This window comes from Jaculus jaculus, chromosome 9 (genome assembly GCF_020740685.1).
Source record: "Jaculus jaculus isolate mJacJac1 chromosome 9, mJacJac1.mat.Y.cur, whole genome shotgun sequence".
Taxonomy (NCBI): domain Eukaryota; kingdom Metazoa; phylum Chordata; class Mammalia; order Rodentia; family Dipodidae; genus Jaculus; species Jaculus jaculus.
Window position 1 is genome coordinate 131,820,685 of NC_059110.1, and position 22,676 is coordinate 131,843,360.

Here is a 22,676-nt window from a genome sequence, read left to right on the forward strand (position 1 = left end):
CTGGCATACCCATTCTCTCTCTCTCTCTCTCTCCCCTTCCTTCCTCCCTCCCTCTTTGTCTATCAAATAAATAAAAATAAAATACTTTTTAAAAAAGAAGCCTCTCTAAGCAAAAGTGAGAGCTATGACCATAGATATAAATGGTTACAGGGCAATTTGATGAGTATAACATGTCCATTTAGCAAAATAATACTGGTAGCTTCCTTTCAAGGGAGCGTCTCCCCAACCATATGCTTTTGACTAGGTTTTCAGTACTAGGTATGAATTCCCTCCTACGGAGCAGGCTTCAAATCCCATCAGAGAGCTGCTGGTTGCCCCTATAACAGTCATGACACTATTGCACCCATGGTCATATTTTACCTGGCTGAAGTAACATTCTCTCGTGTAATGAAAAGATGAAATACGTAACTCTTTTAGGTTGTCTCTTCTCGAGTACTGCAGACATCTCCTGGAGAGTGCCCAAGAGATTAGAGACTGGAAAAGAATATTCCTTGAGGTTGTGTAAGCTTTGTGAGAATGATGACCGTTGTGCATGAGAAAGGCCTTTCAAGAATCCTGGTGCCACTGCCCTGTGCTGTGTTTTAAAAGCCTTCCTCACCAGACCGCGTTTCATAGGGGAAACATTTTTGAAAAGTCAGGCCCACTTGAATATACTGAGCCAATGGGCATTTCCTTCCCAGAAAACCACCCTCTGTTCTTAGAGTAATTAGAAGCCTTTGGATCACTCCAGGAGGTTGAGAGAGATCCTTTTGACAAACAGATCACCTGTCATTTTATGTCTGGCCATTCCAAGGACATCTCAGTGAGCTGGCTCTTGGGATCTAAGCTCCTCCTGTGAGATGTGATGCTTGAGCAATCCTTGTTACTAACACTGAAAATTTCGTTGTTCTAAGGAGAAATAACATTCTGATTATAAGGCTGTATTTCATAACATAGAACGTAGTGGTGGTATAAAACACAGGTCTGGCTGGAAAGGAGACAAAAGATAGGGAGAAGGGAAAAGGAGAAGATTAGGGAAAGGCCAGCAACCTTCCTACGTCCTCTCAGCAGGCAAACTGGCTCCTCCAGCTCGGGTGAGCAGCGGCCCACTCTTTGTAAGGGCCGTCTGTCTCCACCTGCGGGGAGGCTCACCCTCACACTGGCACTTATGGTGGTTGACAGCAGTGGTCAACTTGGTAGGACCTAGAATCGCCTGTGAGGGATTAGCTTGATAGGTTCATTGAGCCGGGAAGACCCTCCTTAACTGCGGGCAGCACCACTTCATGGGCTGTGGTCACGGACTGTATAAAAAGGAGAGGGTGGCTGAGCAGTGGCACCCATCGCTCTGCTTCCTTGCTGTGCTGAAAGAGACCAGCTGCTTCATACGCTGCTTGTTGTCAGGACTTTTGTCTCGGCAATGAGAAGGTCACCAATACAGCGTTCTAGGAGGTGACACAGTGAAATGGCAGGGAGTGCCACACTTTCCTGGGTTCTAATCCAGCTCTGCCACTGCCTGGCTGTGTGGCCTTGGACCACTTGACCTGCCTCTCTCACCTCAGTCTGTCCACCTCGAAGATGGAAATGATAAAAAGTGCCAAGCTCATAAGGTTGTTGGCAAGGTTGAATGAGTAAATACAAAAGGTGCTTTGAACCAGGTCTGGCCGGACACGGGGTTTCCGGAGCCATTGTCCCTGGGATCCTCCCTGCCTCACACCTCCAGGAATGAAGGAGTGCAGCTTCCTCAGTAGCTATCACCAAGTGATCACAAACCCTTGTTCTTCCTGCGTGGGCTAGTGCCCTAGGCCAGCAGCCCCATGTGTACACTGGACACTGTACTAATTACTTTTCTTGTTGTTGTGACCAAATATGTGGCAAGAAGCACCCTGAGAGAGTGCTTAGGTGGCTGTGGTCGTAGCGGATCTCTGTGAGTTCTAGGCCAGCCTAGTTCTATAAGAATTCCTGGTCAGCCTAGGTGAAAGTGAGAGCTTGGTTAAAAAAAAAAAAAAAAAAAACGAGAGAGAGAGAGGGGGGGGGTTTACTTTGGCTTACTGTTTGAGGGGATACCGTCCATAGTGGCAGGGAAGGCGTGGCAGTAGCAGCACAAGGCAGCTGGTCACATTGCATCTATTGTGAGGAAGCAGAGAGGGGACAGGAAGTGGTGCTAGGCTGCCAAACCTCAAGGCCTGTCCCCAGTGACCCACTTCCTCCAGTGAGACCCCACCTCCTCAAGCATCTACAACCTTCCCAAACCATGCCACCAGCTTAGGAGCAAGTGTTCAAACACGTGAGCCTATGGGGAGATTTCACGTCCACACCACAGCAAATGGGAACATCACAGAAGACGTCACTTGGTCTAGTTCTTCCGGCTGTGACAATAGGTTCTCCCTGAAGTCACGGCACGTCACGTCCACAGAGCCTCCTTCCTGGCATTTTGTTTGTGTGTATGTGTACATGTGTGGGCCCGTGGAGGCCAGAGGACGACCTTGAGCGTCATTCTCAGGAATGTTATCCACACTCGTGTTTTGGAGACTAGATCGCTCATTGGCTTGGAGATCACTAATTAAGCTAGCGTGGTTGGCCAGCAAGCCCAAGAGCTCCTCCTGTTTCCACCTCCCCAGCACTGAGATGCCACCAACACCTGGCTCTTTTATTCTTCTTTTCTTTTTTTGGCATTTTCATATATGTGTACAATGCTGTTTGATACCACTTCACTCAGTTACCCTCTCTTGTTCCCTTCCCCCTCCCACCAAAACCTGTCTTTTTTTCCTCTCTTTGGATCCCCATCCTGCTTTCATACCTTATTTATTAACCTATTTATTTATCCATTGATTTAAATTAAGGCCACTTGTGTAATCATGGGTGGGAGGTTATTTACTAGAGAATGGGTAACCTATCAGTGGCTACATGGTTAAAGAACATGTCTCCTTTTCTCCCAGTAATCAATTTCCACTATTTATTCTGGGAGGTGTGGGGTGTCATGGTCCCCTCCCTATTCTATGGTGAGGTAGTGACAAATACCTGGCATTTTTTTTTAATTTTATTTTACTTTCGTTTTAGAGAGAGGGAGGGAGAAAAAATTGGCACGCCAGGTCCTCAGCCACTGTAATCGAACTGCAGATGCTTGTGCCATCTAGTGGACATGTGCAACCTTGTACTTGCCTCACCTTTGTGTGTCTGGCTTATATGTGATCTGGAGAGTCGAACATGGGTCCTTAGGCTTTGCAGGCAAGCACCATAACAGCTAAGCCATCTCTCCAACCCCACCTTGAATTTTTACATGGGGACTTTGCTCAGGTCCTCATGCTTGGGAGGCTGACAGTTTACTGGCTGAGCTAGCTCTCTAGTCTGTGTCCATTTGTTATATTTCCTGTGCCTTTTGCAATGGGTCCTAGGAAAAGACATGCAAGCCATCCCACGTGAGAGAGGAAATGTGTGCTGTGTGTTGACAGTGCCCCCCAACCAAGCAGCAGAAATGACACCGTGCCGTCGCTCACTCGCAGGTCTCTTCAGAGTGCTCAGCTAATCTTCAGCGTGTGGCTTTTTTGGAAAACAACCTTGTCAGTCATCACTCTGTGGCTGCCCCCCTGGGGGCTGTGTCTGTGAGCTGACAGGCTGAGAAGAAGCCAGCCAGGACCATTACTCTCCAAGGACCATGGGTGGCCATCCAGACTGCACACAGTGATGGCTTGGAACAGGGCAGGGGGCATAATGTCATGGTCTCATTTCTCATTAGGAGTGACCCTTCTGCAACTCACATCGCCCAGGTCCCAGAAGCCTATGGGTAACCCATGGAGTTCACAGGAATTATTTTGATAAGATTACATTGGCTCTTTTCTGGCCTGTTAATGCAAAATTCCCTGTCCAATCCAAAGCCTATCTGTCTTGTTGCTTAGACCTCAGGAGCATCGAGCACCTGGTGAGGTAATCAGCTTGTAGACCTTTCCTCTCTCACTTGAGGTCATCCTCCCTGGAGGCTACTTCCACTTCTTTCACCTCCTCTCCATGGCAACCTGCTGGGCCCACATCCCAACCTACTATGCTCCCCCCAAAACTCTAGGCCTACAGAGCTAGGGTATACACAATATGTAGAAAGGAAAAGTATCCCTGACCCCAGCAATCCCTTTGACATCCAGGTCTGTTCCCAGTCAGAGAGACTGGTGGTACCCTTCCCCAACTCCACCTCAGACCCCTCTCCTAAAACTCCCTCCTCAAAGCCCCATCTTCCCGAAAGACTGGTTCTGAAGTCAAACCCTGAAGACTGTTCAGTCATGTTCCAAGAGGAGTCCGGGGGGTGCCCCGTCACAGCAGGAGGGGACGGCTGCAGTGTGTGCGGGTTGAGCAGTCCATGTTTCAAATGAAGAAACAGATACAGGGAAGTTCAAGGGGCCCCAGGTGGCCATCCAGCCCAGCTCCCCTGCTCATCTCCACTCTCTGTGTCCCCATGTCCCCCATGAGCCGAACACCACAGAGCCCAGACAACAGCCTGGTGTGGTACAGCTGCAGCCAGGCTCAGAAGCAGGTGTCCCACGGAGCTATAATTAGGTCCTTGGTTTTTATAAACTGGTGTGGTTTAAAAATGCTCCAGGAGCATAGAATGAAACCAGCGATTATGGAAATTTAGTTCTAAATTTAATGGCACTTGGCCCTGCTTTAAAAATGCTTATTCCTGTCAACTGGAGACATTTTATCAAAGTTTCATATTGAGTAATTGAGTAAATGGAGCCAACATTTTAGGAACATGGTCTTTGTTGTTGTTTTAAATCTCTGTGTAGATACAAGTTTGAACCTCTTTCTAGAGACACAGTGGTTCTCCTCATCTTTTCCCTTTTCCACAGTAGCTGTGAAACTGTGCAAAGAGGTGTCTGGAACCTTCTTCCCTAAATGACAGTTACGGCCTGGGTGGTTTGGGTGTATGTTGTTTTCATTTCTGGAGCTGGCGTCCTATACTCATTGCAATTCCAGATGAACTTGCCCAGCATTTTGTCAATTAATTCTGTCCTCTTGTGACTGTCACTGTTTTTCCAAGTAGCTCTCTGCTTCTGTCCCTATGACAGACCCTGGCTCTCGGCCCACCGCAGGACCCCAGGCAGCCCTGAGCACTCCCCCAGCCCAGCTGCTCCTTCTTGGATCAGCGGCTCGCAAGAGTCTGGTACCAGTTTAGGGCTAGTGAAGATTCAGTGGTCCCAAAATGTTTGGGGTTTTGTAGTTTTCTATAAATGAAACACCTGGTGATGCTAAAACCACCCTCGGGCATCAGTGCCGACCTGGTGCTTCATTGGCATTTTGCAAACTCTTGGTTTTCACACTAGCACCTCAGGTCACTTCTGTAAATTTCCCACTGGAAAAATAGTGCTGGACGCCTCATTTGTGTCATTTCACAGCCTTTCCCAGGACTTGGCTTTCATAGGCCACTCTGGGGAACCTTAGGCAAATTTCCACTAAAAGATCGTAGTCAAGATGCAGCCATTTCGGAGAATAAATACCACAAGAGGGCAGTAAAGACTTGCAAATGAACAATTCCCTGAGCACCGCGCTCCTCCCAACACGCACGCAGAAAGTCGCCTGGGCCTCACCTGGTTAAAGGACATGAATAACAATAGGATGGTCACTTTATACTCCCAAATGCTCCTTGACTTTAGGGAACAACCATACTGCTAAAAATACAGAAATTCAAAGGCTTCTGTCAGTCTGGTTGGCTCCTTCATTTGAGTCTTGCTTGCGGGGAGGGGGGTGCTCTGCTTTCTCAGCAGGAGAGAACTCCCCATTTCAGAGAACTCCCCATTTCTAAGACATATGGCTGACAGTCTGCAGAACTGTTCACTTGAAGTATCTATGAGGATATGTGACTCCCAGACCAGCCACCACTAACTCCCAAAGCCAGTGTTCTGTCGATTCCCAAGAGGGGCGTTTCCTAGCAGGGGAAAAAACAGGCTTTGGAAAATGATTGCATGTTAAAATAGTCTAAAAACTGCATGTCACAACTATATTTGATCACATGGGGCATTCCCCTAAGGTGGGCATCAGATGAAGTGTGCTGTCAGCCCCAGGTGAAAGAAAGAATGAATTTATACAGATAGAAAAACTCAGAAAAGGTATGATTTTGGAAGATCTTCAAGATGGGATCCTGCCAAGAATGGTGGTGCACGCCTTTAATCCCAGCACCTGGAAGGCAGAGGTAGGAAAATCGCAGAGAGTTTGAGGCCATCCTGAGAGTCCATAGTGAATTCCAGGTCAGCCTGGGCTAGAGCGAGACCCTACCTCGAAAAACCAGCCCTTCTAACAACTGGGAAAAACTAAGGGCACCAGCTTTCCAAGGACATGCTTAGCAGGTGAGGGAGTAGAGCTCCTTCAAAATCAGCCAGCCTAAGAGACGTGTCAGCAATCAGTAGAGAAGTTTAGGAAATGAGGGGAAAGTGCGCTGTAAAGACACTAGCAATGCCAGGAACTACAAGTACATGATGCTTGGCAGCAAAGTGACCAAGCACTCTGCGGCGTGCACAGTGGGGAAAGTGCTAACAAGTCCCTGGTCCCACATTTTCCTTTGCAGTATGGAGTGGTTGCCATGACAGCGAAGCCTGCTGGCTTTCCATGACTTCATTTTAACAGTGGCAAATGGCTATGTCCGTAAAAGTAATTCTCATGAAGAAAATGACTTAATGTGTCTCCCTTAAATCTGTGCTTTGCTGAATAAGTATTTACCACCTTGTTTGGAAACACAACTTCATTTTCCTATGCTTGTCAGCATCACAGAAAAGACTGGACAGTAATTTAATTCAGGTCTGTTTGCAGGGGTTTTTTATATGCTTTTTGTCCTTCTGTGTGTATGTGTCATGTTCATCTGTGTGGAGGCACACGTGTGCAGGTGCAAGTGCATACGAGTGTGAAAATGTGCAGGTCAGCTGTCAACAAAGGGTGCCTTCCGCAGTTGTTTCCCATCATATATATATATATATATATATATATATATATATATATATATATATATATTTATATATAAATATATATATTTATATATAAATTTTTTTTTGTTTTTTCAAGGTAGGGTCTCACTCTAGCCCAGGCTGACCTGGAATTCACTATCTAGTCTCAAGGTGACCTTGAGCTCTTGGCAATCCTCCTACCTCTGCCTCTCAAGCACTGGGATTAAAGGTGTGCACCACCACGCCTGGCTCCCATTGTATATTTTTTATTATTTTTTATTTTGACTTATTTATTTGAAAGAGAGGGTGGGAGAGAGAGAGAGAGAATGGGTGTGCCCGGGCCTCCAGCTACTGCAAATGAACTCCAGACGCATGTGCCCCCTTGTGCAACTGGCTTACATGGGTCCTGGAGAATTGAACCAGGATTCTTTGGCTTTGCAGACAAATGCCTTAACCGCTAAGCCATCCCTACAACCCCCCCCCCCGCCCCTGTATATTTTGAGACAAGGTCTCTGGTCACAGTTTGGGCTAGACAAGCACCCCAGAAGCCCTGGGAGCCTCCTGTCTCTACTCCCCAGCACTAGAATTACAGGCGTGTGCCGCTGTGCCCAGCTTTGACAAGGGTGCTGGAGAGTAGACACAAGTCCTCATGCTTTCACAGACGGAGGCATCTTTCCAGCCTGCATTGAAGTCCTTCATTGTTGCTGCCCTGATAGGTTAGCCAGAAGACATAAATACTTTATTTAAGTTCTACCGCGAGGTGGGGGATATAACTCAGAAGTAGAGCTCCTGCCTGGCATGGATGAGGCCCTGGGTTTGATCCTCAGCACTGCAAAATAAGTAAAATTAAAATAAAATGCTCAAGGGTAGAGAGATTTCCTAGTGGTTAAGGCGCTGGCCTACGAAGCCTAAGGGGCCGTGTTCAGCCCCAGATCCCACATAAGCCGTATGCAAAAGGCGACTCATGCATCTGGAGTTCAGTCGCAGTGGTTGAGGACTCTGGTGTGTCAGTTCTCCTGAAAATAAATAAATAATAAAAAATAAAAGGCTCAGCTGCAGATGAATCATTGGAGAACCTGCAGGGCACAGGACAAGGCTAAGGAAACTGCTTCCCCGGGGCCAATCGCAGCCACTGCCTGAAGTTTTACTTGCTTCTTTGACTCAGAGCCACACATTCATCCTTGTTGACTTCATGTCAAAATAGCGGAGGAAGGAAGTGAGCCTTCAAAGTCAAAAACAACTGCTGACCCTTGATGGAAAAGAACCCTAAATCTTGTTTTCTTTTTTTGAAGCCTCTGCACATATATACAACATACCACGATCATAGCCCCCTCCCACCACCATCTTTGCCCCCACATTCTGTACCCCTTATACTGAAGCCTTTCTTCTCTCCAACTCATCCTTCTTCTATTTTGATGTCATCAGTTGTCCTTTTATTGTATTTTTCCTCTTATGTGCTGGTCTTGTGAAGGTAGCATCAGCCACTGTGAGGTCATGAATACAATGACTATTTTGAGTCTGGAAGACAGTATCACAAAGCACTCCTTCCCTTCCTTTGGCTCTTACATTCTTTCTGCCGCCTCAATAGTCCCTGAGCCTTGGAGGATGAGCTAGAGATCTCTCACTCTGTGACAAATGTTCCACTGTCTCTTCTTCTAAGCACCTTGATGAGCTTTGAGTCACCCTAGTGGTCAGCACAATCTGAAAAGAGAAGCTTCTCTAACCCAAAGAATAGCACTGATATGTAGGCAAAGACGCAAGTGTCTAGAGTGCAGTTTGGTTGGCATATGTCACTGGAAACATGTCTTCACCCCCCAAGTAGGGCTCAGATGGCCAAACCAAGTAGGACTGCACCAATACGAGTCGATGAGCCAGTGAGTTTATTGGGGAATCATTTATGGAGCATGGAGAGGGGCTGTGAATAGAAACGTGGGTCCCCCAAACAACCACTTTGATGGGGTTTCCTGTGTCAAGATTACTCCTGAGATGTTCCTCCATCAGCCTTGGGGTGAGGGCTTACTTACAGAGCCTGAGGCCCCAGAGCAGCATGTCAGTGGGGCTCCCTGTGTTGGGATGACCCTGCAGATGCTCCTTCCTCAGGCTCAGGGAGAGAGAGGCCTTATTTACAGAGCGTGGACCCTCCAAAGATACCACCTCGATGGAGTTCCTCGTTCCTAGCTTTTACCCTTTATACACTGGATCTACCCCTGATATCACGAGACCTCGTGTGTGCTTGTAGGTACACAGCTGGCACCGGGGCACCTGGTCACTCAGGCGAGGGTCTAATGACCCTCCCCACACCTTCTCTTCTGAGTTCTCTCAGCTGCTTTTGATAAAAGCTGGCAATAGTTGTTTACTGCTTTCAATGCGAAGGAATTTTGCCACACAACAGCATAACACATCTGTTTATCCAGACAGCAGTAGTGGTTCCCCCCCAGGGCTCATGACCTTCCAAGCCATAGGCTTTTGATTAGGTTTTCAGTACCAGGCATGAACTCCCTCCTATGGAGCAGGCCTAGAGTCCAGAAAGCAGTTGATTTCCCCCATAATAGACATGCCACCTTTGCACTAGTTGGCACATTTGGCATCTGTGAAGCTTGCAGGGTCCACCCAAAGCCTTCATTCTAAGACTAGAGTTCAGGGATTTGAAGCCCGTGGAGGAAAGAGGATTCAGACATTCCACTCACTCTCCGCAACTGTGACCTGGGCAGCCTTGACTCACTTGTTTCCAAGTTCCTTTCAAGTTCTAACTGCTCAGTCATCTTGCTATTAGTGACAGGCTAGATCCCAGGCAGAGTGATCCAGAGTCCTACATCAGGAACTATGGAGGAAAAACCAGAATTGTCTTCTTCCTTGCACTACAATGGCCCTGCAAGGGGCTGGAGGTGGTGTCATTAGCCCTGGAGACCTCAGCATCTTTACCTACGTTGTCCTTGTAGGCAGGCAAGGCCACCCCAAGGACTGCCTAGGGCCAAAGGGCCGACATGCAATTTATGGCTCATTTGCTGTTCCCCCGCGATTTACAACTCTAGGAGAAAACTCCAGTCCTCATGTGGGAAGGACCAAGCCCTTACTAGCACAGAATGCAGCTGGAGAGTGGATAGTTAAATAAACAAACAAAAGCATGTAGTCAGAAGAAAGTGGGGTGACTTGGAATGTGGCTTTACCCAGGGTTGCTGTTCACCTTTGTACAATGCCCTTTCCTTCTGTCATCATCTGTCTTGGCTGCCATGAAAAATTCCCATAAGCCAAGTGGTTTACAAACAAATCTATTTTTTATAGCCCTAGAGGCTGGAAGTTCAAAGTCAAGGCATAGATAGATTGGTGCCTGGAGGGTTACTTCATGGCTCATAGATGGCAGCTTGTTGCTGTGCCCTCGCCTAGTAGAAAAGGAAGGGAGTCTTTGACTCCTTTTGTAAGGGCACTCACTAATCCATTATGAGCATGGCACCCTTACTGCCTAATTCACCTCCCCAAAGCCTCTCTTCCTGACACCCTAGGGGGTTATACCATGTGAATCTGGGCCATACGCAAACATTCAGGCCATATACCTCCCAAGACTACTCCCTACATTGTCTAAATGGAGAGCTGTTTTTATGTAATCAGCTGAATATAATACATATACGCAAAGCCTGATTTGAAGCAAAGAATCCTTTAAAGATTAGATGCATGTCCTAAGGGAAGGGTGACCTACCTCCAGGTTTCTTCCTCTTCCCCAGGGTTGTGCATGATGGGTTAAAACATCTCTGTCCTTGCACAGTCATTGGTGGCTGTCACCAGCCCTGCACTGGCCAAACATCATGACTTGGTAATTCTACTGTGTAAGGGTCTGTTCTAGGAAAATCAACGATGCACATGTTCACACACACACACACACACACACACACAGAGTTCAGACAAGATTGTTCATCTGCATGGTATAGAAAACAGTGAAAATCAGAAATAGCCCAGGTGTCCAATAACAGGGACATAAATTACAATAGAGGCAAGTGATGGGAAAACATGGCCAAAAAAAAAAAGACACTTATTAAAAGACCTTCATGGGACTGGGGAGATGGCTTGGTGGATAAAATGCCTTCCACACAAGCATGAAGACCTGAGTTTGGCTCCCCGGCACCCATGTAAAAATGCTAGGTGTGGTGGCGTGTGACTGTACTTCCAACACTGAGCAGGTGAAGGCAGGCAGAGCTTTAGGGCTGACACTGGCCAGCTGAATTAATCAGCCCTGGATTTAAGTGATAAACCCTATCTTAAAATATAAAGTGGAGGGCTGGAGAGATGGCTTAGCGGTTAAGCGCTTGCCTGTGAAGCCTAAGGACCCCGGTTCGAGGCTCAGTTCCCCAGGTCCCACGTTAGCCAGATGCACAAGGGAGCGCACGCGTCTGGAGTTCGTTAGCAGTGGCTAGAAGCCCTGGCGTGCCCATTCTCACTCTCTCTCTCACTCTCCCACTTTCTCTCTCTGTCTGTCACTCTCAAGTAAATAAATAAAGTAAAATATTTAAATATATATATATATATATAAAGTGGAGACCAACTGAGGGGGCATCTGCCATCAGCCTCTGGCCTACATACCCACTCCCCCCCCACACGTACGTATACCAGATACACACTCACCACACACACATACACATGCAAAAAAAAAATACCATAGGAAGAAGAAAGCAGGAAACAGTCAGAGGTGCTCTGTATATATCAAATAAGAAAATAAGGAAATGGGTTATGGAAGAATGCCAACCAAAATGTTAGCAGTGACCATTTCTTGGTGATAAATTTATAAATACTTATTTTTTTATTATTTCAAAACTCAGCCACACTTGTTAAAATTTCCCAAGACAAACGTACAGCACTTTTATTACAAGAAGTAGCACTGTAGAAATCATTCCAAAGCCAAAACTCCACCTTTTAGAGAACATGATATAAAAAGTAACATTGCCATTCATTCTGAGAGCATTTCATTTTGAAGCCCACTGTGTCCCAGAGCCGCCTTAGGCTTTGGATATGGACCAGTGAAAAATCAGCCAAGGACCCCACACCCCTTCCCGTGCAGAGAGGGGGATAACTAGCAGAGGAAGTGTGGAAGGAACATAGACCACGGTGGCAATGGGAACCAACTCAGTAACAGAGCAAGTGGGAGAGCCCGGGGGTTAACGCATCGCTTGAGCAGATGGGAAGGAAGACATCTGCCCATGTGGGTCAGAGAAGGCGGACCGCGCAGAGGCCCTCGGGGCAGCTTGCTGGCCGTGTTCCAGCCCACGAAAACGATTTAGCCGGAGAACCGCAGGCATCTTATTTACTCCACTGTGCTCCTTAGGCAGCTGTGAAGCCCACTGAGTAGCATCCTTTTGACCTGTTGCCCGGTAACTGAGAAGAGGGAGTAGGTGTTGGGACTTGTGGCCTGTTGAACACACATGGGCCATCTTCAGTGAGTGACCCCATTAGCAGTCACCCCCCGACACACACCCCAGGTCCTCTGTGGCAGCTTTCTTTTCTTTAATTTCCATTCCACTGTGTTTATTTATCTTAATGTTTAATTTTATTCGTGGGGGGGGGGGCACACCAGGGCTCTTGCATCTGCCAATGAAAGTCAGGCATATGCTCCGCTTTTTGCATCCAGTTTTGTGTGGGCAGCCTAGAAATTGAAGCCTGGCCTGCAAGCAAACACCTTTAACCAACTGCTAAGCCATCCTCCCAGCTGGTGTGTGTGAGAGAGACAGAGAGACAGAGAAACAAGGTCTCCTGTATCCCAGACTGATGGCCTTGAACTCCTTATGTAGTTGAGTGTGAACTTGGCCTCCTCACCCTCCTGCCTTCGCACACCTTCCCAAGTGCTGGGTTGTCGGTGCGAGCCACCACACTGGCGTGGCTTTTCCTGAAGCGCTCCACCTCTCTTGCCAACATTGCAGTGTGAATGGGTGAGTAGGTTACCTCGGAGGCAGCTGCTTTGGTTAGTGCGCCCCTGCTTCACAGAACAGCAGAGACACACTACTTCTCTTACTGTGTCAGGATTATTCAGATAAACCCTTTTTAAAAAAGAAGAAGAAGACAGTAAGACCGTCTAAGAGAAATTCACAATGATTTATTTGCTCCCATGGGTATCCATTATTGGCCTGTCTAACTCTGGAATGTTAGAAGTAGAAAAAAAAAAAGCCTTCCATTGCTGTCAAGTTCAACAGCAGTCGCTATATTACACTGAAGACAACTTTGATAAATATATTCATCAAAGCCATACGTTAGATGATGCCAAGAAACACTGCATTATTAAACATGCATTCACAAAAATAGGTGAGAATGAACATGTTTAAAGTGGAATGAAGCTCCACATTGATCCACACTTCAGAGATCACCCAGAGGGTCCCCGCAGAGACTCGCGCTCTTGCTGAAGGTGGGTCTTAGGACCGAGATTTGTGCTAAACATAAATCTCTTGTCAGATTTTCTGAGCAGGAGCAGGTGGCTGAGAGCCAGTCAGTGATGGCAGTACACTCCCTCCCAGACCGGGTCTTTTTGGTCTTTTTTACCACACAGCAAAGGGAGTGTCTCTTCATCATACACAACTCTAGCGAGGCAGAGGATCCTGGGGATCCTCCAGCCAGGCTCCACCTTTCACAGCCTTCCCCCAAAGCACCTCCATCCGGGACCCAGGTGTTCAAACACATTAGCCCGTGGGGGCCGTGTCACATCCAAGCCACCATGCGGTCACGAGGGAAGGGACCCCGGTGGAGTGAAGGGGTCCCCAGCCCACGACCGTCCCCATCGGCCCTCCCTCCTCTCTGCTGACATCGCTGCAGACACCTGCAGATGTCTCCTCAGTTACTAGACCCCTAGTGGGGCTTGCCGGACGAGTTGTGACACTGGATTTTCCTGGCCCGGAAGAGCTGCTTTGGAAAACTCCGTGTCTGCGGCGGCTGGGTGTCCTTCTGCGACAAGGCCTGAAGGTGGCGGTGTGCACACGGCTCAGCGGGGAAGCCATGAGAAGCGCCACTCTGGATGGCGACAGCTACGTGAAGATACCTGGGCCACTCTAACCGCAGGGCTGGCACAGGCAGGAGGGATATTCATGCGCACCCTCGGAGCGGGGTCACCAGACAACCAGCTCCCCTCAACAATGCAGTGGTGATGTGGCCTCACTCGGCCCCCAGCCCACCCGCCCCACTTGCTCTGCCCAGCCACAGAAACGTCAACCCAGCTTCTGGCCAAAGAGACAGGGCTCCTGCAGGCCGTGCCCCTGGAGCAGGAGGGCCCTTTAGTCACGGTGCCGCCCACACTGCAAAGCTGGAATTCTGACCAGAGTGTCTGTGCTGCAATCAAGATCAGAAGTACTTGAATGCAAATTGCATTGGTCTTTTACATCTTGTCAGCCTGGTTTAGTGCCTGTAGATACCGGTCATAGCACACTGTGGTGTCCAGGAAGGTAGGAGATGCATCCTGGGTAAAAAGCACTGCTATATCTGCTCTGGAGGCCCACTGCCTGCCTCAGCCCAGGTTTCTTGGCAGGGGTGAGTGGAACAGTGGCTGTATAGAAATGCCAGCTGAGTCAGGAATGGCTGCTTAGAGAGCCCTGTGCCGCCAGTGGAAAGCACGCACTCATCATAGGTGATATGAATAGCAACTTCAGCCAGGTGAAAACGTCACGTGACGCATATTAAACACACATTCATGAGTCAGCAGTGTTTGGGGTTTTCCATTCTTTGGTGAGGCTTCTGAGAAAATAAAATTGATCTGTGTTTGTTTTAGATAATTTTTTTTTTTTCTGAATCAGAAGAGCAGAAATAAGTGGCAGAGCAGTATTCTCATTTCAAATGGTGACTTGCAGCTGGTTCTTTTAAACGTAGGCATGGATCAAAAAGTTTCTGGGGGCCTGAGCAAGTCCCACAGCGGGAGGGCTCTCCGACGGCACAGTGGGTTGAGTCTTGCTCTTTCTCACAAGTCTGCCTTTCAATTCCTTCCATCCTCTAGAGAAGAGAGAACTGGGTCATGTGCCATTGCTGTTTACATCTTGTCTCCACAGGACTCCATGTTTCCAATGGAGTTTTCCAAGTCTTCATGCCAACAGAGGAGCATGGGAGCCCTCAGAAAACAATATTCAAACCTCAAACTCAAATTGGGAGTCCATGGCAAGCAGCAACCACAGGGCAGGAGTTTCTAAGATGCTCACTTGTCTACCTGAAGACAAAAGGGGTGCCCTTGCCTTCCAGACTTCCTAGTGAAATTGCACTCACCACGAAGATTCATCTCAAACCACAGGGAAAGGGACTAGAAAGCAAACACCACACCCAGAGTCCAGAGGACTTTTGTCCCAAGCCACTGTCTATTCTCTGGACTCATTCTGTCCTCTAAAAGTCATTTATTCCACCTCTAAGTCTGCCTCAGCCGCTCACTCCCCTGCTCCCTATGAAGAGGGCGTTTAAGCCTCGACCGCCTGGCCCCTCTCTGGGTTTCACATTTTTCACTGCTCCTATGCACGTGTGCGTGATAAATGGTATTGTTTGCTTTTCTCCTGTTAATCTGTCTACTGCTGAGCCTTCTCTAAAAATGATTTAAAAAAAAAAAGAGTCATGGCAGCATGGCCCCCCTCAGGGCCCTCATGAGGCATGACTCAAACATATGAAAACTCCTATTGGAACCCAAGCATTCTCTGTGCTTCGCTTGAAATCAGATCCCCATTGTTCATCACTGTTTCTTCTCATGAATCCAGATGAACTCAACAAAATGGAGCAAACCAAGCCCCTGCTCTTACTCTGCATTTGAGAACAGCAATGAGTCCTCTTTGAGGTTCGCCATCAAGCAGGTCCTCTCCAAGGGAATGTTCAGCCTTTTGCCTGGATGCAAGTTCCCTTCACATGGATTAATTTTAAATTGGATAATCTATAAATACGATAAACATCTACACACAGTTTTGTTAAAAGTTTCGAAACATTGCCCCTAAGATGTTAACTTTTCTTTTAAGATTTTTTTATATTAATTTGAGAGAGAGAGAGATGAGTATACCAGGGCCTATTAGTGCTGAAAATGAATTCCAGACACATGAGCCACTTGTGCATTTGGCTTCCTATGGGTGCTGAGGAATATAACCTAGATTGACAGGCTCTGCAAGCAAGTGCCGCTAACCACTGAGCCATCTCCCAGCCCAACTTTTCATCCCAGAATTAGAATCTTCCTGCCCTTGGAAGATTCCTGTGACTGGCTTGTTAGTTAACATTGTGAAAGGTTGTTAACCATGTGATGGGAGGGGGAGGACAGGTGTCTGTATTTTGTAGACCTTCCTCTTAGGGTGAGGCCAGCCACTGATGCCCAAACAGACATGAATTCCCTACTCTCAAAATCCTCTTTCTCCCCTCAGCCTCTCAGCTAGCAACAAGCTTACATACAATGTGCCAATCTTTGTCACACTTTCTTTGGAGAAAAAAAAATAACCAATGGCTTTTCATATTTGTGTGTGTTGTTTAGAAAGCCAAGCTTGGCCCTGCTGGTAACAAAGTCATCAGCCCTTCGGAAGACAGGAAACAACCTTCCAACAACCTTGACCGAGTGAAGCTCACGGACTTCAATTTCCTCATGGTGCTGGGGAAGGGGAGTTTCGGGAAGGTGAGGCGGGGACGCCCCTGCACAGGGGATGCTGGGTCATGGCTCTTCCCCTCGAGGCTTCCCTGTGGTTGTACGTGTTCCTCAGTGTCTCCTGCAACCCATCAAGCTGGAGTGGGCCTGGGAGCATCACTGTTTCCAAATGTTCTGAACAGAGATGCTCCAAAATGTTGGTTGAGCAAACCTTTAGCACAACTGAAAACCACATGTGAGCTTGTATTCAATCAGTGTGATCATTACAAGACCCTGCAATAAGCCATGCAGCCATCAGCTTCGGCACTTGTCCTTGACCCCTAACCTCACAACAAACCCCAAAACTAATTTTGACCCTACCCTGTCCTATTTCTTTGTCCGGGTCCACAACTTGTGAAATTTCAAAGGTCAGTCACGGTTTGCCCTCAGAATGTTCCCAGTAAACATGGATAATTCCACCCTAATCCCTTTAGAGAATAATGACTATTCCTTTTAGCAGCCAAAATAGGACCCCTTAGCAGCAACAGCCTACACAAGTGTATAAATCTTGATACTATAAAGGGGCATACAAATGCTGCAAGAATTTTAATGTGTAATAATGCATGCAGTATTTCAAAATTTGTGTGTAAAGTTTTATGTGAGCCAGCTTTCCTTTGCTGTAATGAATTTTGTACAGCAATTAATTTGTAAAAAGAAATGGTTTATTATGGTTTATGGTCTTGGAGGTTCCAGTCCTTGATTTAGTGGCCCAATCACTTTAGGTCTTTGGCAAGATAACCCATTATGGCAGTAATGTGAAGTCTGCTGGAAACAAAGGGAAGGAGTGAGACTAGGGTCCTACAATGTCCTTTGGAGGGTATTGCTACCCCCAGTAACAAGCGGACTTCAGCAAGACCTCGCCTTCTGTAAATTCTACCACCTCCCAGTGTTTCAACCTGGGTACCTGGACTTCAACGTGTGGCCTTTGAGGAACACTACCACAGCAAATTTCATTAACAGTTTTCCTCTTGTGTGTGTGTGCATGCACATGCACACATATGTCCACATAAAGGTCAGAGGACAACCCCAGGTGTCATTCCTCAGGTGCCATACACATTTATTTAAAAAAATTATTTTTGTTATTAGATATGGACATATTTTGTATGTAAACATCACATGTTTGTACCATCCTTTCCCTTCTCTCTGCCCTTCTCCTGAAGAGGCCTTCCTCATTGGGAGATGCAGGTCAACCCCATGGGTATTGTGGGTCACGCATTATGGGGCAGCAGTCAGTTATGGGGTAGAGGCCATGTCTCTGTGCAAAATGTCCCAACTTGTGGCTCTAACAATCTTTCCACCCCACCCCTCCACAAAATTCCCTGAGCCATGCTGGGAGCATTTAAGTCTACTTCAGTGATCGGCACCTAGGAGCATCTAGATGTCTGGTTTGGTAGAGCCATACACCTTTTTTTGAGACAAGACCTGTCATTGTCCCAGAGCTCACCAATTAGACTAGACTGCTGGCCAGAGAGCTCCAGGGATTCCTGTCTCTTCCTCCCCAGCACTGGGATTACAGACACATGCCACCCCACCCTGCTTTTTAAAACTGGGTTCTGGGAATCAAACTCAGGTGGAAGCACTTTACCAACCAGGCTGTCTCCCTGGCCCCTGTTCACGCCGCTCTGCCTCACATTCACAGACCTGCATGCACTAAGTGACCACCTGGCCTGGCTCCTCCTCAGGCCCTGCTCCCATTCCCGGAGCAGAGGTCTACCTGGAAAGGCTTCAGCTCCTCGTTGCTCTGCCCCCAGGTGATGCTTGCTGACAGGAAGGGAACCGAAGAGCTCTATGCCATCAAGATCCTGAAGAAGGACGTGGTGATCCAGGACGACGACGTGGAGTGCACCATGGTGGAGAAGCGGGTCCTGGCCCTGCTGGACAAGCCCCCGTTCCTGACGCAGCTGCACTCCTGCTTCCAGACTGTGGTGAGGAGCCTGGCTGTCCCCACAGCCCAGCGCACACCCCGAGCCGCAGCGCCTCACGGGGGACGGGACAGCTCATGCTCCCCTGACGGCTATAGATTTGCCCCCCTCTGTGACATCATCTAGGTGGAGGCTTGGCTTTCATTCCACTCAGTTCAGTGAACCCTCATGGCTGGTCTTGTCTCTCCGAGTTCTATAGCCACAGGTTCCGTCCATCAGGGGTTAAGACGCTCAGACAACGTGCACCAGTGCTAGACCTGTGCCATTGTCATTCCCTAAGCAGTGCAGTAAAGCGACTTTCTGCATTGCATTAGGTATAAGAAAAGCAGAGATGACTTGACGCGTGTGGGCATCGGCAGATACCCTGTACCGTTTTACATCAGGGAATGTGGGTCTCTATTAGGGTCCTAGAAGCATTCCCAACAGATGCCAAAAGATGAATGCATATGAAAGGCCTTCCTCGTTCTAGGCACTGTGTTAAGATGGAGGAGGGGTGACATGAAAGCAATAAAATAGCTTGCAGTGTTGCCTTTTCAAGACCACTGGCCCAGCTGCCAAGAATGGCATCAGAAGTTTAGGACACTTGGTTCAGAGAAAGAGCATGCCCCTGTTTAATGATACACAGCAGGAATGGTGAGTTGTGACCTATAGTGTATAGCCCAAGAGCTATAAGAAAGGACATGCCCACGCACGCATACACACACACACACACACACACACACACACACACACACACATACACGAAATCCAAATAATACCCTTTCATGACGTGTGGAAATCAGATGGAATTCAGATTTTGGAATCCACAAATAGTTTTCTAAGGACAAAGCCACATTTGTTCACTTCCCTGGCCCCTGCAACCACATCACCATCACAACGAACAAATTGAGGACTTAGGAGAGACCTGCAAAGCCTACACATACTGCCTGACCTTTTGTGGGAATAAAAACTTGCGAACCCTTCCTTGTCACAGAGCAAAATTTAAAAATGAGAAACTCCCAAGCTCTAAGGCACCATCTGTGCCACGGGAAAATTAGACGTTGGCATGGCACCACAGAGAGACCTCACCAGAGAGGTTTGCTGCACCTTGCACGTGGTGCGATGGGCGGCTCTTACCCTCCAACAGCTATTGCATCTGGCAGTGTCTCAGCTGTCATTTTCTTTTTGGTTTTTTTGGGGGTGGGGGATTTTTTTTGTTGTTGTTTTTACTATGTTCAACTGCCCAGAGGTGAGAAACTGACTTTGTGTTTTAACAAGTGTACCTTTTGAAAGTCTTGGGAAACACCCTCCATGCTTTGGATGAGAGAATCCCCAAAGCTCAGCTCAGCTGTGCACATGGTTCGGAGGCACAGGGTTGAGGCTGCGGGGCTGCTCCGGGCCACTGCGGGTCAGCCGCACAGTAGTCACCCAGTCAGCTCTTTCCCGGCCCCTGCTGCTGAGAGTCCTGAGCCAGGGGCGTCAGCAGAGCTGAGTCCCAGCCCCGGTTCTGCAAGACGCCCGTACCAACTCAGCTCCACAGAGCTCCAAGGCAAAGAAATGAAGATGAAATCCAAGTTTGCAGTAGAAAGGGCTAGAGAGTGAAACTCCCAGAGCTATTTCCTGGCACCCGTTTCATCATTTTCTTTCCTCCCCATATAGCAGTTTGATGATTGATAACCACGCTGTGGAGCGGGGATGCTTTCGAAGAGAGAGCAGAGGTCAGCTTTTACCATGCCATGCTATGCCATCCGTTATTTCACTGTTAAGCTCCTCCATCTCGCCCATCTGTCCCAGCATAATGTCCTCATAAATATGCAAACTTGCTTGGCTCTGTGGTATATGCCCTTCGTGGGGCCAACACTTAGCATACCAGTGACACAGAAAATAAGAAAAGCAATATTTGGGCACATTATAGGTGCAAGAGAACATTTGATTTAAACCTCCATTTATGGTACTCCCTCTCCCCCTGCCCAGTAAATATCATTAAATATGTGTAATTTACAAGCCTAGGCTAACGCAAGAGATATTGCTTCCAGAAACATCCTAGACATTGCAGACCAGCTTTTATACGTTTTGTGCCGTCAAGAAGTACTGGCTAAAATGAAATGATTGGCCTGTGTGGATCTTTCACACCACCAGTAGCTTAGCAAAATATATTTATGTGGTTTGGTGGGGCGAATGTTCGAGGCCATTACTATAACAAGGAGTGTACATAAGCAGGAGGCAGGCATGTTATCAGAGATCCATTACCTCAGAGTTACGGGGTGACATTATCCTTCCCGAGGCCCCCGTGCAGTGCAGCGAGTCACTTCCTCTTTCCCTGGGCGAGAGAGTATGGAGAGCGCCAGACAAAGGAGGTCTGTCAGTTCCGCCCCACTTCTGCCCAGAGACAGCCAGCCAGAGGTAGTCTTCCAGGAGAGGAGCTCTCCTCATGTGTGAACCTTGGTCTGCAGGATCGGCTGTACTTCGTCATGGAATACGTCAATGGTGGGGACCTCATGTACCACATTCAGCAAGTAGGAAAATTTAAGGAGCCACAAGCAGTGTGAGTATTTTTTTTTTTAAGTCCTATAATTCAGACAACCAAGTTCCCAACTAGGAACTTGTGCTGCATGAAGTGTCCAAGGCTGGCTCCCGCTCGTGAGGGGCTGAACACTGAACCCTCCCAGAGTGGCAGGGGTCCTGACAGGGTGCATGTAGATGCTTCCTAAGGAGAACTTCGTTTTGTTTGAAGCAAAGAGTAGAGACTGGTGCGTATCCTATTCCCCCATTTCCATCCTCATGGATGGAATCTTTCACTCACCAATGAGCAAATTGCTATTGGACTCCCACTGTGTATCAGGCACTGGAAGTGCTACAGGAAGATGAGTCAGTGGGGAATCCATGCACTAACCTGGAGTTGGAGAAGTCATCCAACAGTAGCTTTAGAGATACACACAGGATGCCGCACAATCCCTCCCCACCCAATTGAGTAGTGAGAGCCTCCTCTCATTAGAGAACTCTCAACCCAGAGGTGGGGAAACAGCCTTCCCAGACAGAACGTGAAGAGAGGTGGCACTAAGTCCAGTGTGTGGCTTAGCGGTAAGCATGCACCAGGATGACGTGACGTGGGGAGGAGCGAGGCCAGCGGGAGAAGAGCTTGCAGGGAAGATAAGGACACTGAGGAAGACAGCCTTCAAGTGGGGCTTGACCTCATCAGAGTAAGTTCTCAGAGAGCCCGCCACCTAAGGGAAGAAGGGAGGATGCAGAGTTTAAGGGCTCTTGCAAGCGGATCAGTGAGACACAAGGAAAGAGGAAGTAGGGCCAGAATTAGGGCTTGATCTAGAGACAAAGAGACGCGAGTGTCTCTTACAGACATTAGAAGAACAGGAACATGGGTGGGGGGAGAATTTGAGGGCAGGAATTAGGAGCTCAGCTTAGACCGTGTCACTGGGATGCGCTTGGATGCTGGGATATAGGGGTGGAGACTTAGGCTCCAGGTGAAGATGGAGGACTCATCCGTGAGGGAGCTGGAGGAAACTTGGGAACCTGTACTATCATCCCATCTCTTTCTCAGGGACCAGGGAGTCTCAGGAAAGCCAATGCAAGCAAACTGAGCAGATGGCGGTTTTATTTCCCCAAACGAGGATGCTTAATGGGTTCACATCCGTTAGTCAAGTTAGCAAATGGGAATCGGATCCTGGCCAGCATGCAATCCAAAAGATAAATCAGAGGGATCATTGGCCTGTGTGAGATTATCTGCCCCAGGGAAGCTTAACTAAAAGGCAGACAAGGGAGCTCGTTGATAGGAAACTTAAAAAAAAAAAAAGGAGCTCGTTGATAGGAAACTTAAAAAAAAATTAAAGGGGGACTTTTCTGCTTTTCACTAAAAAGTAAATGTGTTTTTCGAAATGTCTGCCCTTGTCTTCTCTCTTAACAATGTAAGTTCTAGAACATTATGGTGCTTAGATTGTAAAATAAAGCCTGATGGCCCAAGCTGCAAAACACACAGCAGAACAGCCACCTGGAGCTGCAACACTGCATGAAGGTGCCTCACCCAGCACCCTTTCATTCTATTTGTGTTGCAGAAAAGACAAGCACACAGGGAAGCAGGGCCAGGAGGTGACTCAGTCATTAAAGGTGACCACTGGCAGGAGCTCAGACCCCCAGCACCCTATACAAAGTCAGGTGCAGACATAGCACAACGTGTCTGTCATCCCAGGCTATCTGTAGCCACGGGAGGTGGGGTCGGAAGAACCCTAAATCTCACAGGCCAGCTATCCTGGCCTTCCCAGCAGCACACTA

At 47.9% G+C, this 22,676-nt stretch overlaps 1 protein-coding gene across 2 annotated transcripts in view; it reads left to right on the forward strand.

The window, feature by feature from the left end:
• Positions 1–22,676, forward strand: part of Prkca (protein kinase C alpha) — a 447,179-nt gene that overhangs the window by 370,358 nt on the left and 54,145 nt on the right. For both annotated transcript variants that reach the window (XM_045157944.1, XM_004655131.2), the window contains exons 9-11: positions 16,345–16,482; positions 18,243–18,416; positions 20,846–20,937. In XM_045157944.1, the coding sequence (XP_045013879.1) occupies positions 16,345–16,482; positions 18,243–18,416; positions 20,846–20,937 (404 nt within the window). The remainder of the gene's footprint in view (positions 1–16,344; positions 16,483–18,242; positions 18,417–20,845; positions 20,938–22,676) is intronic.